Source organism: Maylandia zebra, linkage group LG12 (assembly GCF_041146795.1).
Source record: "Maylandia zebra isolate NMK-2024a linkage group LG12, Mzebra_GT3a, whole genome shotgun sequence".
Classification (NCBI taxonomy): domain Eukaryota; kingdom Metazoa; phylum Chordata; class Actinopteri; order Cichliformes; family Cichlidae; genus Maylandia; species Maylandia zebra.
Genome location: NC_135178.1, coordinates 33,755,270 through 33,774,022, shown reverse-complemented (window position 1 = coordinate 33,774,022; position 18,753 = coordinate 33,755,270). Strand labels below are relative to the sequence as shown.

The following is an 18,753-nucleotide window of genomic DNA, read 5'->3' as shown; positions in this document are numbered from 1 at the left end:
CCTAGCGGCCAAATTCTAAGAAAATTCTCAGAGTCATGACGTTTTCTTAGAATTTCCCCTAAAAGTGACACGACAATCCCAGTTAATATAAAAGCTATTCCTCAAGATTCCTAGCGCTTAAAAGGGCTCCTAAGGCAAGATCTGCTAAGAGCAGGGAAGAGGACTTTTAGTGGCTTAGGAGTTCCCCTAAGCAGCTGCACAAAATGGCCAACAGAAGAGGCAGGAGTGATGTCCTGCAAACACTGGATGACAGGGAATTATTGAGATGCTACAGATTGGATCGTGCAGGAATCATGTTTGTGGTGGATCTCCTTAGAGATGCAATTACTTCACCAACTCGACGCCACAACGCTATTACACCGGAGACGAAAGTAATCCCAACCCCGAGGTATTTGGCAACCGGGAAAATGCAACAATGCAGCAGTGATGACTTGGGTCTGCAATCACAGACATTGCTAAAAGCTGAGCCATGTTACCCTCGTTAAGACCACACTGGACTTGTAACGTTGTGATTTCCACTTCATTAAGGACAGCCCCTTGAGATAGGCCATCTTGTTTTCAACGGGGTCCATATGGGAGTGAAAGTACAAAATATGCCAGCTAGGATATTTATATGAGCAAATAAGACACGAATCATTATTTGAACAGGGTGTAATGAGTTTGTTTTCACATATTTTAGATTCTAATGGCTATAACCCCTACAGCTTACTATTCATTTTCCAGATATTTTCTTGAATGTGAAATATTATTTACAATTACAGTCAGCATAAGATTAGAGTATATAATATGTTTATTGATTTGAGGGTACATCCTTTGCTCATTATCACCAAAAGCTCATTTCCATCAAACTTGTAGGATCAACCAATCACGGCTTTTGAAATGATGACTCATACCTAGCAACGGGGTCAACCACACCTCCTCACTAAGATAGGATTTTCCATCCATTCCTTGCTCAGAGTTCACTGAAAATGTTCTGGAATCACTTCTAAGCTAAAACTCCTGGCAAGGAATTTTTAGGTTAAGTTAGGAGCTCTCTGAGAGGATTCTCAGAATCTTTAGGGATACGGGCCCAGATCTCACAATAAGGTTTAAAACTTTTATGTTTTTAGTACACGTGGGCACAGTTTTATAACATCAAAGCATCATTAATAACTCAATCCAGACTAAAGAGTGGCTCTGTTCATCCTACCACTGAGCACATTTTGAACACAGTAAGTCAAGAAAAAGGTTAAAAATGACACTTACTTATGTCATTAAATGAGTAATAATGAGTAGAGAGCTATCCCTGTCCCCACACCTCTGAAATGGTTGTAAAACTATGTATGTGCTAGGCAAACAGCATGATTGGTTCATACTTTTCCCATTTAGGCTTTCAATTGTGTCTTTCCAGGGAGGGCCGGGGTATCGCTATCTTTAGCACTTGCGTTTTTAGCTAGCAGAGAGCATATGTATGGGGGAGAAACTTATGACCTCATTAAACACTTTCCTTATGAGCTTCCTGTTTCATTTTCAAGTGCAATTTTATACATTAAGAAAAAAACCATCATGATGTATTTAGGAAAAATTAGACAATAAAGCCGGATATGCTTTATCATTCCTCTCCCTTGAGATAATCAGATCCACTCCTTCATTGTTACATGACAGTTTCACAGAACTAAGATGATGCAAGTTGAGAATTCATAATTCTCACAGATCAATGGGATAATGTCTTTTTTTTTTATAAGGTACTTTTATATGTAAAGAAAGATTTGAAATTAAATAGGGTGCTAACTTGTGAGTGGTTGAGTGTCGTTTTCAGTTGTGGCTGCATAATAAGTTGACAGGATACAACTAAAGAAAGGTTCCCTACTGGATCTTAAAATGATTATTTTAGACAATTATTGTTTCCTGATGAAGTGACATCTAACCACTAACTTAAAAAGTAGCCATAGACAACCAGGATTAACTTTAGAGCTCAATTTCTTGAAAGCTAACACACTTGACATGTCTAGGTAAAACCGTTTCCTATGACTCACTGAGGCCCCCTACTGGAAGACTCACGCCAACTGGTAATAACACACATCTGGTAATGAGCTTGCGTGTGAAGCGCGTGTGTGACACATCCAGGAGTATCATCAGCTGGATGACGTCCGTGAATGTCATCATTGTGATTACACTATGAGTGAGCAGAGGGTGAACATAACAAGTCTGAGGGAAGTGGGAGGTGCATGCTGCATGTTATGGCCATCTAGAGCTAAAATGAGCTGAACTAATGGCTAAGCTGTACTGGTTACATTATGATTGTTATTATGTGTCACTTTATAGAGTTCCGTGGAGGTTATTGTATGTAACTCTATACGTCATATGCTCTTGAGTTGAAATAATGTGTCATTTAATCCATTAGTTTATTATTGATTAGCTCTGACTGGGAGTATTTTATGTTTTTCTCAGTTTTATTTCATTCTAAGTCAAATCTTTTACATTTTTCAATAGGACTTAAATTTCTGTGACTCTCAACCAGTTGCTCTTAGAACTGAAGAAGCTTCTTGGATGAACTGTCTTCAACAAAATTAAAGAAGTCCAGTCATTTTTTTTAATATGTCACACAGAAATATTAATTATTCTAAACACAGAAACCTTTCTTCTATCAAAAATTGAATGTAGGAAAGTTTTGTCCAGGGAATTTCCACCTGGAAAGTTTTACAATTGTTGACTAACCAGTGAACAGTAAAATTTGAGGTTTTCAGCAGTTTGTTGTGAGTTATCACTTGAAAATGTGACACATATTTAAACATTGACTCACACTTATGTTTAACAGATTACAGCGTCAAATATTGCTTTCAGCTCTCTTAATAAGTCCTTAATAAGTTTGATGGTGCTCTTGGAAAACTTTTAGATGTTGTTGGCTTTGACCACAGCAGGATGCACGTCTTTGCTTCGGTGCTTAGAGTGGATTAAATACCTAAATATTAACTACCTTTTTTCTCCTTTACTTTCATAGGTTTAACTTTATTTCTGTTTAGGTGTTACTGCTGCTATTGCTGTGCATCCATTACACATTGTGTGTCAGTAATCACTCTCACTCGTTAATTATTCTTTATATTAACCTGCATTTGAAGCTACACTGCATCTTGTGCCTCTGAGGTCTCCACCATCAAAGGCTTTGAAACAGTAACATCAAGCCCAACCAACGGCATGGTTGGCCCGATAGGTGTTTATCACACAACCCTGTCTTTAAATGCGTAACAGGACCTGGTGCTATTAACCTTTCCTGCATGTGTGTGGGTGTTTGCAGAGTTTCGTTCACCATCCCATATCAGCGGCTTGAACCGAACAGCCTCGATGAGCGGAGCCGACCGGATGGAGTCACTTTCGGTCAGCGGCAGCAACAGTCAGCTCAACAACAGCATCCCCATGCAGCAGTACATACCAGACTTCTACGTCCGAGCCCTCACTGACCTACAGTTTGCCAAGGTTGTTTTTTGTTTTTTTTTTCTTACCTCCAAATTAACAATCAAGGCCTTTTGTCACCACATAATCTTTCTCCAGGGACTAGAAACCTTTAGGGGAAGTCTTTCCGCCATAAGGACCAGAGTCTAAATTATGTTTTAGAATTCCATTTTTAACTTTTTAACCAGTTCATGGGGAGTGGGTGGAGTGGGTTTGAACAAGCCTTTCCAAAGTTCATGCAGGATTTATGGTCCTGTGTTGGTTACTATCTTTGGCTATCTAAATAGTGGTCATTCAACCAATGCAGTAGCTTCAGAACATGATGGTGCTATGAATATTTATCTCTGTGAAGGTTCTCAGTCATCCGGGTCATCGTAATCTAAGGAGCTTGGGAAGAAAAGCGTGTGGACTTCTTTGAGTTGCTTGAAGACGTTTCACCTCTCATCCGAGAAGCTTCTTCAGTTCTAGGGTCAAATGGTGGAGAGTCCCAAAACTCTTAAACACAAACTTAACAATGTGGTGTATGCTGTACAGTGCAGTGAGGAATGCCCAGACCTCTACATTGGAGAGACCAAACAGCCACTTCATAAACGTATGGCACAACATAGAAGAGCCACCTCCACGGGACAAGACTCGGCAGTCCATCTGCATCTAAAGGACAAAGGTCACTCTTTCGAGGATGCCAGTGTTCACATTTTGGACAGAGAAGACAGATGGTTTGAAAGAGGAGTGAAAGAAGCCATTTATGTCCACTGTGAGCGACCATCTTTGAACAGAGGCGGGGGTTTACGACACCAACTCTCTGCCATCTATAATCCAGTTTTGAGATCCCTTCCCAGACACCTTAACGCCCACTCACATCCTGGACCATCTGACCTCAGGAAATCACGTGATGGGGTGGGGCCAGTTTTCACAATGAGCTCACCTGAAACCCTGGCTGATTGTGACCCACGCCCATTTTCACACCTTGGCTCATGTGATTAGTTAGAGGATCATTAGGGGGTCCATTGTATCTCTCGGTGGGTCACTCCCACAGAGCTTAAATCTGGGACTCTCCACCATTTGACCCTAGAACTGAAGAAGCTTCTCGGATGAGAGGTGAAACGTTTTCAAGCAACTTAAAGAATTCCAGGCGATTTTCTTTCCAAGCTCCTTAGACTATGAATTGTTATCATTCTTACTGGGTGAAAAGCTTGCTGAACGGGAAAAGGGGTTGAAGAGGAAGAAATGCATCAAAATCATATATTAGAAGCAAAGACCGTAACCGCAGTGGACACTTTTAACGGTTGGTTTCACATCACTGCAAAGAAATATATCATAAATATTTTCTTCTCTGCAGAACAGACCAAGCTAAAGGACCTACACCAATACAGTGAATGAAATGAGCTTATGTTACCAGTTTTTCTGGAGATTTGTGACACTGGTGACGGTAAACAGCTACAATATGTAGACATGGGTCTATGAAGTTCTCAAAAGTATAGGAGCTCTGGGAACAAGTGCTAAAAATAGTTCTGATTTTTATATCAGGTGGCATTTAAAATAAAAATAAGGCTTTGACCTATCAGCGAAGCATTGCACTTGATTTACACTCGCCATTATTGCCTTCACAAACAGATGTGCATGCAAGAAGTGACATCACAGCTGCTGGAATGGTGTCTTTGGTGTCGTTTTTTACTACTTTTACTTCTCATGCTCCTCTCAGTTCTGATTACCTGGTGCAACTGACACAAATGCCTGATTGTGTGGGTCTTTACCAGCATTTCAATGGAGTTCAGAGATTCCCAGTTGATACAGATGGATTTGAGAGTGCAGCTTTCTTTGCAGAAGACTCCAGCAAGTGTGGTGAACGATGGCAGTGCTGTGGTGATGTCCCACAATCAATATAGTGATAGGGAAAAAGTCTAACAGATGGACTGACCAGAAACATACATTTCCTTGCAGCGTCAGGAAAAAACTTTTCATCACACGCAGCAAACAAAGGGAATGATTCACTTTAGCCTCTTTGTCAGTAAAGAAGTACAGAGTTTCCTGGACAAATCACACAGTTACGTGCACTATCCTTACATTGATCCAGTTAGACATCACAGTGACGTTATCCAATTTCTCGTAAAGTCAGACAGAAATTCTGTTTAAAATGCAGGCACACCTTTGGTCTTTAAAATTGAAATTTCCAGGACATACAGTTCTGAAAAGTTCTGTTGGCATGCAGTTTTAAAAGTACTCAGTAACTGTCCATCCATCCATCCATTCGCTTCCGCTTATCCTTTTCAGGGTCGCGGGGGGCGCTGGAGCCTATCCCAGCTGTCATAGGGCGAGAGGCAGGGTACACCCTGGACGGGTCGCCAGTCTGTCGCAGGGCCAACACACAGGGACAGACAACCATTCACACTCACATTCACTCGCACATTCACACCTAGTGGCAATTTGGATTATCCAATTAACCTATCCCCACAAGTTGCATGTCTTTGGACGGTGGGAGGAAGCCGGAGTACCCGGAGAGAACCCACGCAAACACGGGGAGAACATGCAAACTCCACACAGAAAGACCCCGGCCTGATGGTGGAATTGAACTCAGGACCTTCTTGCTGTGCGGCAACAGTGCTAACCACCGTGCCACCGTGCTGCCCTACTCAGTAACTGATAGAAATACAACTGTGCAGGTCTTTGCTAACATATTAAGAATGATAACTATTCTCATTATCCCTCATTTTTTCAGATCACACGAGCTCAGTACCAGAACGGCCTGATGGCATCTCGCCTGGACAGCACGCCGCAGTCCCCCGAGAGCAGCCACAACACTATTCGTATGGATCAGACGCCTCCCACCACCATCGGTAACACCACCATTACGGACCTGGGAGCAGACTCCACCCCTACGGAGAACGGCCCGGACGAGACGACGCTTCTCCTCCTCAATGAGCAGAACTCGCCACACACAGGCAACCACCACAGCCAGGTGGAGAACAGAATCTGACAGCCTCCACTGGTACCAGCCCTCCATACTCCTACATTGGCCCACGTGCACTACTACGCCCGGTTGTATGCCGAGGAGGGGAGGATTGTGTGTGAGTGTGCGTGTTTGTGTGAGTGGGAATGCAGGCACAAGCTGATGAGGCCCAAAGAGTCAAGCCACGTTCATACTGTGTAAATATGCAAAGATTAAACACACACACACACAATCGTGCACACACACAGAGCAAACACACACTGATGAGCCAAAACATTTTGACTGTGCTTAAAGGATGAACAGGATATTTACGGCCATAATGTTTGGGCTCATCGGTGTACACACACATACCAAAGTCTCCACACCTCTACCGATCGATGGAACTAGTATCGCGTCAGTGTTTGCACATGCCTCTTGATCTGAAGGACCTGTTTGTCTGGACCAGAAAGCTCCTCCATTTCTCGTTCAGAGGTGTTACCGATTATTTAAGTGTGTGTGGTGTAGTGTGTGTGAGAAAGAGTGTGCGTTGCTTCTAAATCACTGTCCCTAATCAGAGACTCAGGGAGACTCCGCCCTCCTCCTCATTTCCGGATGTACGTAAAAGCAAGTGTGGTCGAAAGCCCCAAACCAGCCCATCGCCGCATGTGTAGCAACCTGCATCCCCCTCCTCCATACAGCTAGAGGACAAAGACAACCCGAGCATGTCTGCGGAGTTCACACAAAGTAATACGTGTACCATAGAAATTTATAGTGAGATATTTATTGGGGAGATATTGTGGTTAAATGAGGATGGGGATGGGGTGGATTTCTATCTATAGAGATATATTTTCTCTTCCTTGTTTCCTGCATAGAAACAGCTGGTAGCCCAGAGCCTTTATCCCAGAGTTGTTAAGAGATTTGCCGCTGATAGACCACCAGTCTGTATTGTGAACAAGACAATCAACATGAATATTTTGAATGTGTTAAATTAAATATGTAGGGTACGTTAACTGTGGCTGCCCTGCTCTCCAAATGCCATATCTGTGTCACCTTTAATTCTGTTCCTCTGAGGACAGACGTGGAGTTTCTAGATGGGTTGCAGAGACGAAGGCGTTCGAGAGCAAAGAATCCTTTCCTACTTTTTTTTGGGTTTTTTTGTTTTGTTTTGTTTCTAAAGACGATGGGTAGTCTGTGTCTGTGCGTGAGTTTGCGTGTACGAGACCAAAGCTGGCCATCATCTGACTTGTTGGGAGCAGAAACCAAAAGTGAGAAGCTTGATCACCTCCTGACTGGAAAATACTTTAAGAAATCTGAGAGTTTATTTATTGAGTTTAATGTCTGTGTATGCGTGTATATATTCCTGTTGATTTGAAGGGGAGAAAATGCAATTTTATTTCACCGTTTTGGGAGATTTTACATGTTAAAATGTTTCTTTCCATTCAGTGATTATGTTCGGGTTTGCTTTTTGTTTTTAATGTAGGAAAAGGGGGTCACTCTAACATAGTTTTTGTATTTGTGTCTCCAAATGCAACATTAGCCACATTCTGTCCGGTTTTTTTGTTTGTTTGTGTGTTTTTTGGTTATATTTTACCAGTTATATTTTACTGTACGCTCAGACAACGTCTTAAAGAAGAATCTGAAAATCTGTTTTCTGGTGGATTTTTCTTTCCCTGAACTCTAACAGGAGCACAACCGTGTTTCGTGGGTATTTCTTTATTTTGTGATACTCTGCTGCTTTTAAGACACCCGTTGTAGAATTTTATTTACACACTAACAACTACATGTAACAGATGTTCACTTTTTGGTACTTTTTATTAGGCTATACTTAAAAGATGGTCATAGCCTTTAGGTTTGAAACATAAGCCCAATGTGGAAGTGCCTTAATCCTGTGTTCTTTCTAATGGCCAGCAGGGGTGACTTCTCTGGTTGCAAAGAAAATATAATTATATAAAAGTTTATGAGGAAATAAATCTACTTTAAGACCACAGCAAAAAGGTTCCTTTTGAGTTTGCAGTCTGAATTGCAAGTTTTTTATTTAGTATAATTTGATGTTTGTTTAGTAAAACAAGGTCCCAATTAGAGTAAAATTGTGAATGCATTAGCTCATGGCTGTCTTTTGATAAACAGGTTGGCAGTCCTTGGGCTCGCAGTTCCTCCAGTTGTCAACAGTAAAAATAAATGCACAACTTCATTGAAGATGAAGATGATATAAAGTTTATGGTTGCACCGCCTTTACTTTTTCTGTCATCTTTGAGTAGCAAAGATTTTTTTACAAGCAACAAGTTTCCAGCTTTGCTCTAAAAGATGTGACCAAGTCTTCTGGGATATGCAGGACACCAGGAGTATGATACGAAGCAAGCGAAAGGAAAGATGATCACAAGCTGGTGTTAAAAAAATTGATTTTTCCTTTTATTGTTGCGGTTTTTGAGATCGGGAGCATTAACATAACACCCAGCAGCAAAAATGATTTTGAAATTTGAAGAAATTAGTATTACTACATCTACTACTACTTGTTTTCTGGATGAGGAAATCTGAAACCAAAAGCATTTCCGTTATTGTGGAATTTCCTATCTTGTTGAAGTGAGATGTCAATGAAAATGAGTTTCAGCAGTGGTGGGAAAGGCCAGAGAGGTCAGTAAATTTCCAAAACTTCAGCAAGTGCAACACATGATTAGAATTTTAGTGTCTTTAGAAAATAAACATTTTTGACGTAGTTACATGTAGTTGACTTAATGTTGTTTCACAAATTATTATTATTTTATTTCTTTCACCAAATACAAAAGTGATCCTCTAACATTTCAATGTTAGATGATGCATTTTATGTCTCAGTTGGCAAACCTACAACTTTTTGCACCAAACCAGGTGCTTTGTGAGTGTGACTTGTATATTTGAATCATTTATTTGGCAGGTTTAATTGCATGTTACTGCCTACCAAAGACTAAAGTACAGCACTGATGCTGCTTATAAAGAGGCTGTGGCTGTTGGCTGGCATCTTCTGTGCAAATATTGCAGCTAAACAGTTTTGGGGAAATGCATTTCAAGCAGGCTGTGAATGTATTTGAGCACATGGAAATATATTTAGAAGGAAAAAAAGTGCTGCTTGAATGAGATTTTTCATCTCTTTTTCACACTTAAAATGCCACTAGATAACGCTAATGGGAAGGATTGTCAATAAATGGTAACTGAAGTCATCTATTTAATTATTCATCAATCAACTATCCAGGTTAGTTGACACCAATTTAAATCAAATATTGAAAGAAAACCAGCAGCCTCTCCAACGCTTTAATGACAAGCCCCAGTGAGTAAACACTAGTTCTACTTTTGAATCTGCATTAGCTTCATGTGCTCATGTTTTACTCCGTTTCCAAGAAATGTTTGTATTTCTTGTCTTTTAGGCAAAAAGTAAGAATTTTGCAAGTGACAAAGATTCAAAGAGTCCATGGTTTTTGTGGTCTAAAAACAGAAGCAGCACACAACACACAGTTGTGTCACAATGCTGCTGGTAACCCAAATTTCATAATCATATTATCACTGACTTCATCAAGTGACTGCAATAATTTCACTCCCCTGTCCACACAGAAGCTAAAGGACTTTCTCACTGCTGTGTTGGCTTCACTACTTTTTAATGACTGTACTTTTTTGTGTGTTCATTCCTGTTTTTCCTTTTTCTTCCTTGTTTTTTTTACTTAAACACCACAGAGACACACGCAAACACACACTCCTATTTCAAAGGACTGTATTTTTTTCCATGTTCATGTTGGAGTGGCCCCCCATCCCACAACCCCTGCTTTAAATTGTTCTGGGTTTGGGTTTATTATGGTGCACGTGAATGTGTTTGTCAGTGCCTATATAATGTGTGTGTGTGGGGGGGGGTGTTTTCTTTTTTTGTACCTCAGAACACTGTTAGTGATTGTGGTAATAATTTTTTTTTATTTTTTTTATTTTTTATTTTTTTGTCTCGAGTTAAATTTGGGAACAGAGCAAATGGAGCGACTGGCATTTGGGAAAAAATACTGATTGTCCTTCATTCTCTCTGGCATGCTTTAACTTAAATATAAATAGACACAAGGTGTAAATACTGTTTTATAATTTCTGTCTTAATGAGTTTTGAAAATGAAGAAAGTTATTAATAAACCTGAGATATATTTCTCTACAGAGCTTTGTGATTGCCTTGTTTTGTTTCTGGGGCTGATCTGACATTTTTTTCCCCAATAATGGACACATACAATACTACGCTTTTTAGTCCTCTATACTGTTTAAAGCTATAAATATATTTAATGCAAATCTAATTTTTCACCACTGACTAGGGTTGCCAACTCCCTGAAAAATAAATAAGGGACACCTCGTGGCCAGGGCCGGGCAACCCAGTTGTCTTCACCCTTCCCAGCAAGGCTGGACTGGGACAAAAAATCGGCCCGGGCATTTTGACTAGAGACCGGCCCACCAGGATAAAGATTGAAATGTGACGTCATTCAGGGATAAAACCGCAAAGGATTCTGGGAACTTGTGGCAAGAGGTACTAGCGCACGCAGGCTTTCAATTGAACTCAGTTACACAGCGATAAAAAGAAACCCAAAAAATGGCAAGAAGCTGTTGTATTATTAACTGCAATAGCCGGTCGCATGACAGCCACGGGAAGCCGACGGGTAAAGAGATCGTTTTTTTTTTTTTATCGGATTATGTCGTTGAAGTGAAAATTTTTAAGCCATGTTTCCGAAGTAAGAGCCGACGGATGGTCTGGATATACCAAATATAACATCTCAGAACACTCCAGCTCACATGTTAGTCTGATCCAAGCATTCCCACAAAGGTCAGAGTTTTGTAGTAGTTAATACGTCATTTTTCTTAACATAATTGGTGATATAGATTACAAGCAAGTCTGGCGCTGAACAGAAATTGTCACGCTATGCTCCTTTGTTTATTGTGCATAAATAGTGAATTGTCCTGACACAATATTGCGTTTCGCTTCTGTTATAACCATGGTACACTGACAAAACCATATACTTTTATTCACAAGATATAACAGTTGTTTTGTATCACTAATTGTCCATTGCGATTACAACATACAATATTATTGTCACTGCTACATTTCTGTAATGCTACTGTAACCGGTTTCTGCTTCATCCCGCTGCAACAGTTCGGCCCAAACAGACTCCTTGACTCTGCGTTGTGTAGTGTTTTTAAAAAGACAAGGAGTCTCTGATCGATCGTTGCCACTTTATTTCCTGAATGGAAACAATGGTGTATTATCAGTGCACAGGCTCGCCATACACCACTCCGCACAGCACACCCTCGTATGGCTACGGCAGACTGGCAGCGATTACTGCAGCAATATTACAATTTCTAATATACAATAAAATAACAGCAACAACAAATGATGTACCTGAATGGAAACAACGGTGTATTATCAGTGCACAGGCTCGCCACACACCACTCCGCACAGCACACTACGGCAGAACATCTCATTAGCATTCTGCTTTAGCATACAGTTTCACACATTAATAAACAAATGAAAAGTACATAAAACTGGTGTTGGACATGTGTCCACTAAGCACTTATTACACTCGGTGCTCTTCAGCTAATCAAACATGTTTTATGTGTCTGTACTACTTAGCTATATTGTGTGCGGAACAATACAACTCACCTCTCGTATGGCTACGGCAGACTGGCAGCGATTACTGCAGCCAGCCACACCGAGAGGGGGGGGCGCTGTTTCCCCATTACACTGATATTTGTGGCAAGTGGAATAATACCACATAAACACTGTTACACTACCAGAAATTATTTCCACTACTAATTAATTACCGTTGAGCTCAAAGGTCCTATTAATAAACTGTTAATGAATGTGTATTTATGAAGACGATTTGTGAGACTGGTAAACTTATGATATGTACAAGTCTTTCGTTCTACACGGTGTTTCAAGGTCCTGTACCCATCCGTCGGTAAACTGTACCTGGGCTTGTTGCAGTGACCTGAAGTTACTAAACTTCATGAGTGTATGCACTCACTCCAAGAACCGTATAATTATAAATCTGAGCGTGGTGAAAGTTGGGCAGCACGCTGACGTCTTTTGTCCACTCTTTCACTCCTTTGATTTTGTCCTCGTATCTTTTCTTTGTCTTTTCGTCGAGTCTGTCTTTGTACGGACCGGCATTGTTCTCCTTTTGTTTTGTACATTCCTTTTTTGTGCGGCAAAGAAAAAAAAAGAAGGTATTGGAACCGGAGAATGAACGTTTTGCGGTGCTGCAAATGTTTGCATTTGATGCGGTACTTGGATTGTTTTGCCACGAGTTCCCGGCATGCAATGCGCGAAAATCACGTGATTGCTAAACAAGGGGGCGGGTGCATCCAGCCTCCTCGGCTGTAATTGGTCCAGCCCAGAGTCGATCATGACCAATTGGCCAATCCAACGCCTTTCATTATATATACCCTTCCTAAAAAAATAAAATAAAATAAAAAAAATCCATCGGCCCATAAAAACAAAAAATCGCCAGCGGCCCACCGGGCAAATGCCCGGTATGCCCGATGGCCAGTCCAGCTATGCTTCCCAGTGTGGTAGCTCTTTTTTTGTGTGTGAAATTATTTTTTTAACCATTTGACTTGAAGTTGATTTAAGCAGATGCATATTCTTTGTGATATGAACACATGGGAAACAAATGATCATTTAGTCATTTATTTTTAGCTCAAAATGACAACATTAACACAGTAAAACAGGTCTCCTTCTTAAACAGAAGCCTGTCATGCTTAACTTTTGAGAATATAAGTAAATCTTTCTTTAAAAGAACTCTGTCCTGCTTAACTTAAAATTATATAAATTAATAGAAAACAATAGAAAGAAAAATATTCTTGTAACTGTGCACATATAGTGCATTTAGTACAATTGGCTTCAGTTGAGGTATTATTTCAGCTTTTCTAATGCTAATCAGCTGCTCCTGTTTGTAAACCCGCTTGTTCCCATGATTACGCATCATAACTCATCATCATTATTCATCTATGTATTACTTTTATGTATTAGTCATCTATTTGTTGTAATCATCTATCCTTACAGATGTTTATTACACAAAATAAGTTATATTATCACACTTCTGGCCACATAGCGCTGATATTCACTGCACATGCCCATATTAACTTTTTCCAGCCAGGTGTTTTCCTTTTCCCATTCCTCCCTGTGCTTTTGCAGCCTATTTTTCTTTCTCTGAGCGAACAAACATTGCTGCTCTAACGCTGGGCTCACACTGCGATTTTTGGCCCATTTTGAGACGATTTCTGAGTCGTGCGACGGATTTGGTGATCAGACCGATTTTGGCCTTCATCGTGCGTCGTGTAGTATACGTGGGGTAACGAGAAGCGATTAACACCTCACGACCAGCTCCCGATCATCAATCGCTCGTGAGGGTGTCACCGCAGCCGCTCACACTGCGCACGCGCAAACACGTAAACGTCGGTGAAAAAGACGGAGCAGCACAGCTGTGCAGCGTGTGATCTGGACACAAGCCATGGAGGCACAACTTGTAGAACTTTGGAAAGCTCATCCGAGCCTTTTCGATGTGGCATCACAAAATTATCACGACCACAACAACCGTGAAAACAGTTGGATTTACATTGCTGCTCAATCACAGCTGCCTGATCAGTGTTTTTCATTAGCAATTTAGCAAAGTTGATGGTGGTGGTGTGTCTGTGTGAGTGAAAGACAGAGAGAGCGAGCGACAGATTGTCTGTTATAACCTTCATTTTATGGAGGCACAGTGTGAGCTCTCAGGTCGCATCAGAGCATCGGGCGGTATAGTGTGAGACCCTGCATCGTGACCTACCAACTTCTAACCCCTGCGAGTCAATCGTGCAGTTTGAAAATCGCACAGTGTTTGCCCAGCTTTAGGTGTACTGTCATCCGAGACTTGCACCGCAGTGTCGGCGTTTGTTTCCCTGTTGGCCATGCTTGTTGTTGTGGTCATCTGTTGTCTTCCGGTATTTTCTCTGTAAGCGACCTTTCCTCGACCAATGAGATAATCTGAATTGTCATACTCGAATTGTCATAAGTGTGCTGTCAGCTCATTGGTCACAAAGCAGGAGAGGGGCTGGGAATTATGTTTTCAAACAAAGCGTTAATTCCATTAACATTTATAGACTACTTTTGATTCTCACTATATTACGGGACAAAGTGCGTCCCTTATTAGCTCAATACGGGACGTGTACTTTTGTTTCGAAATACGGGACGATTCCGTATTTTAAGGGACGGTTGGCAACCCTACCACTGACTCACAGATTTTGCGGGCTCCTGCAATGGCGCAGAGCCATTGCAGGAGGGGCGCAGTATGGGGGGAAAAAAAAGAAAAAAAGAAAATGAATACTTGGACACTGCTAGCATAATTGACAGGTTTTTGACGGGGCTCGCACGCAAACGCAAAGCAGGATATGAAGCATCGCCAAATATGTTTCCAAACCAACTTCATTCTAAGCCAAAGACAAGAAAATATGGTGAAGCTTATCTTCCCTTTGGCTTCACCTGCACAAGTGTCAAGGCAGGTCTCCCCTGCAGAATTGGTTTTCCCTTCGTCGGGAGCAGCGCTGGGCTCTCCAAATAACAAACAGAATCCCACATTCTTGATTTTTAGTTCACAAACACTTCTTGGCTAACTACTCCTGACATTTTGGAGATGTTTGCTCTTTATACAGTAAAGTTACAGCGGGATACAAATAATATCAGGCTGATCCTGCCACAATTTGTCCCGCGGTTCAAATCACGGACAAACAGTATCCCACAGTTGTTTATGTTTTTAAACCCATTTTGCACAGAGAGGCATTTTTTGAAAAATGTATTGATAGCAATGTTGAATATTAGTTATTAGCCATGAACCATGAAACAATTGGAAGAAAATTCTATTTTTGGAACCTTTTGATCTAATACAAAAAATAAATAAATCTGAAATTGCATAAAGAAGTTCACATTTGTATCGTATTTACTACATCAGGCATTTATTATTTAAAATGCATTGTGCATTTTTTTTAATTTAATTTTTTCAGGGGGAAGAAATCAAACTGAGGATGTAGAAGTCTTAAAAACCTGCATTTCAAAAATGATACACTTGGTTTTGAATGGTTGGATTTAAATGGTTAGGATATGGTGCATAATTTTTACAATAATTCCAACTAGTTTTCAGAGTTTTCAGAAGCACAAGTCTGGATTGATCACATCTGCATCTGTAGATGTGATAAATGGGGAAGAGTAGAAACGCAAGGAGAAGAATAAAACCAAAGAGCCCTTGGTCACCATGTTTTTTTCTTCTGACTTGGAAAGAAATTAAATGATCATTCGTTGAAGCCACAATAACGCTCAAAAAATCATTTTTTTCCATCACAAACAAAGTTAGACTTTGGTTAGAGTAAAATGCAACTAAAAAAATGTAAAAACAAAGATTTACTTTAATAATTAATCATTTTACATGAGTGAAACTCCACTTTATGCCAATGTAAATACATTTAACTACACAATCCTTGATTGTGTTTCTTAGCATTTTGTGTGACACCCCTGCAATTGCCCCCATGGTGATCAATCTGTAGAGAAACAAAATGAGACAGAAAGACACACACCAGGCTGTCAGGAGGTTATTAATTTATACAGAGTGGCCTACTGTTCCCTCTCACTCCCAACTTTATTCAAGTGTTCAGCTGGAAAAAACTGGTTCTCCCCAGTTCGCTGTTTATTGCTTGTAGCCGCGTCACTCTCAACGGCAACACTTCAGCGTCTCACCACATGCCAAAACGTTCCCCTTTGATGGATGCTGTTCGCTTTGGATGTACCCATACACACCTGATTCACCCAGGCTATGGTGCGTGCACACACACACACACACACATTCTCGTTTTGCTATCTTAGTGAGGACATCTAATTGACCATAACATAATTGGAACCCTGACACTAAAACCAAATTTTCAGTTTAAAAATGCCTTCAAGCTCGTGGGGACAGGCACTTTTGTCCTCATAAGTGACTGTTGGTCCCCACAAGTATAGTAACGTTCCAATTTATGGTCCCCACAAAGATGTCTAAACAGGCACACACACACACACAGAGCTCACCTTTTTTGTGCAGCTACTTGAACATAAAATCTGAGTCACTTATTCTCCAAAAACACTGTTTGTTGTTCCACTTCTAAATGCATGAATATATGGAAACTCAAATGAAGTGTCCTATATTGCTAATCTCATATAATACTCCAGCATTTATTAGTATTTATTTTATAATGATTGTTCTTCAAGATGATCAGTGATATTTTCAGGTCAGAGCTTTTAATGTTGTGGCTAACCGGTATTGATGAAAGCATACATTTTCCCTTTTTTTTAAATGACCAATAGAATTACACTGAAACTATACTGAATTGGTGTCTAATGTCTTTTAAACGTAACCTTGTTAGGTCAAATCATCCACTCGGGTTTTGTTCTGGTATTCTTAAGTTTCCTAGGAGGCTAATTGCTTTGTGGTGAGCCTGTTGAGGCTTGAAATTTTCCTCTTCCGTGTAGTTCACCAGTCATCTGTTGTACACAAGCACTTCATTTTAATGATTATCTGATGTTTCCTGTTGCACCGGTAGTGGGAGAAAAATTTCCCTTAGGGTAAGGCTTTGGAAAGGCAGCGATGAAGAAAGGTTTCAGCTGATGAATGAGTCAACCTACTTTTAATTCCTGTGTGAAAACTTAAAGTCAAGAAATTGAGGTTAAATTTGTTGGAGCATTAAAAAGAGCCCAAGAGCGTCTTACAACTAAAGTCTGATGTTGTCAATTCTAATGAAGATGCAGTCACTTTGGAAAAGCTTCTTTTGTTTTAAACTTGATTCATTTGCATAAACACTGATAGGACATTTTTTTTAATTTTATATTGTCATTTTTGCAACATTACTTGGTATTGCTACAATTGAAATACATTAATAAAGTAGTTGGAGCTGTGTCACCTCGAACACTATTTAAGTAGATTACGTACAGTGGCTGTAGACTAGATTTTACTGGAAGTTGCTTATATCTTTTTCTTTCCTCCTTCCTTGTTGATGATTCTCAGAAGTTGTCTAATACAAAAGATTATCAGCTGAATCTGATACTGAAGCATGGATTACACACTTGTCTGTACTGTCCATTATTTGTTATTGCTAGAGCATGGTGTATTATATAGGAATGATGTGAATCAGTTGTGAAGGAAGTAGAAGGCGGATTGAATTTCAAACCGAAAAAATTCCAAAGCTACTGGCTGTGTCAACACCAGGGATTTTAATTGTGAAAATAGCCTAAGGGAATAATGTGATCTTGTATAATAGAAACAGTATCAGGTCTGATACATCACCTAGACCTGCTATTAGAAGGTGGAGAAAGGAGAGGAGTAATGATAGCTACGGGGCCAACCTCATCGTATTGTCATTAGCCGTAGTGTGCCAAGAGAGATTTCCGGATGATTGCAGTTTCACTGTGATGCAATCTAACCCTGTGTTGCAGTCAAACTCAACTGGCTATATCTGGTGTGCTCAGGAAGAGTCTGTGACCAAAAAAGGAGTTTGTGTTGGAAAATGTAACAACATGTGTAAACACACCTGTTGCCCTATGTAGTTTGAATTATCACTGATAATAAATTACCAGCAGTCTAAATACTTTACATGTTGTCTAGGAGTTAATTTAACAATACCCTACACCAAGGGTGTCAAACATAAGGCCCAGGGGCCAGAATCAGCAGAGCAAACATTCCAGTCCGACTCATTGGAAATGCTGTGGAAAATGTAAAGGATTGCATAGATTTTGCACTTTTTACTATATTTTAATACATTTCACAGCTTAGAGTGGCTGGAGGGCCAATCTAGTGATCAAATAGCAAAATTTAAAAAAAAAATAAAAAATTTCTGAAAATGTCATGTTTTTTAAACTACTCTGCCACAGAGGCTTATAGTGTTTACCAACACAGCAATGCTGTTGAACAACCTCTTTTTTTGGACATCAGGAACATCAACAACTAATAACATGCAGTCTTTCGGAAATTGCCCTTGGGTGAATGGCTTTCCTGCTTTGGCGATTGATTCACTAACTGCATAACTTCCATCAACAGCAGCATCAGTGTCCTTAATGGCTTTGTGGAAAAGTTCTTGTTTCTTCCTTTTGGTAGCTGCTCAGCTAGTTTTTTCCTGTCATTGATTATATTCCTTCAGTATGGCAAGTTACACATAAGGCAGCTCGCACTTTCACCAAACTGCAATGTCCATCTTTCTTGAAATATCCGGTCTTGGTCTGTCTGACATGTCTGATTTTGCTGCTGCCTACTTTGATGACATAGTCATTTTCAGTTCTACCTGGGAAGAATGCCTGCAACACCTGGAGAAGGTATTGGCGCGTCTTCAGTCTGCAGCATCGCCTGTAAATCCAGCTAAGT

At 40.3% G+C, this 18,753-nt stretch overlaps 1 protein-coding gene across 3 annotated transcripts in view; it reads left to right on the top strand.

Annotated features, from left to right (window-relative positions):
• LOC101472255 (metal transporter CNNM4) overlaps positions 1–10,513 on the top strand; it is a 52,486-nt gene extending 41,973 nt beyond the window's left edge. For 2 of the 3 annotated variants that reach the window (XM_004555771.6, XM_004555770.6), the window contains 2 exons: positions 3,275–3,453; positions 6,146–10,513. In XM_004555771.6, the coding sequence (XP_004555828.1) occupies positions 3,275–3,453; positions 6,146–6,403 (437 nt within the window). In that variant the 3' untranslated portion in view covers positions 6,404–10,513. The other variant, XM_023152554.2, reaches the window with a different exon arrangement.
• Positions 10,514–18,753: the final 8,240 nt, after the last annotated feature.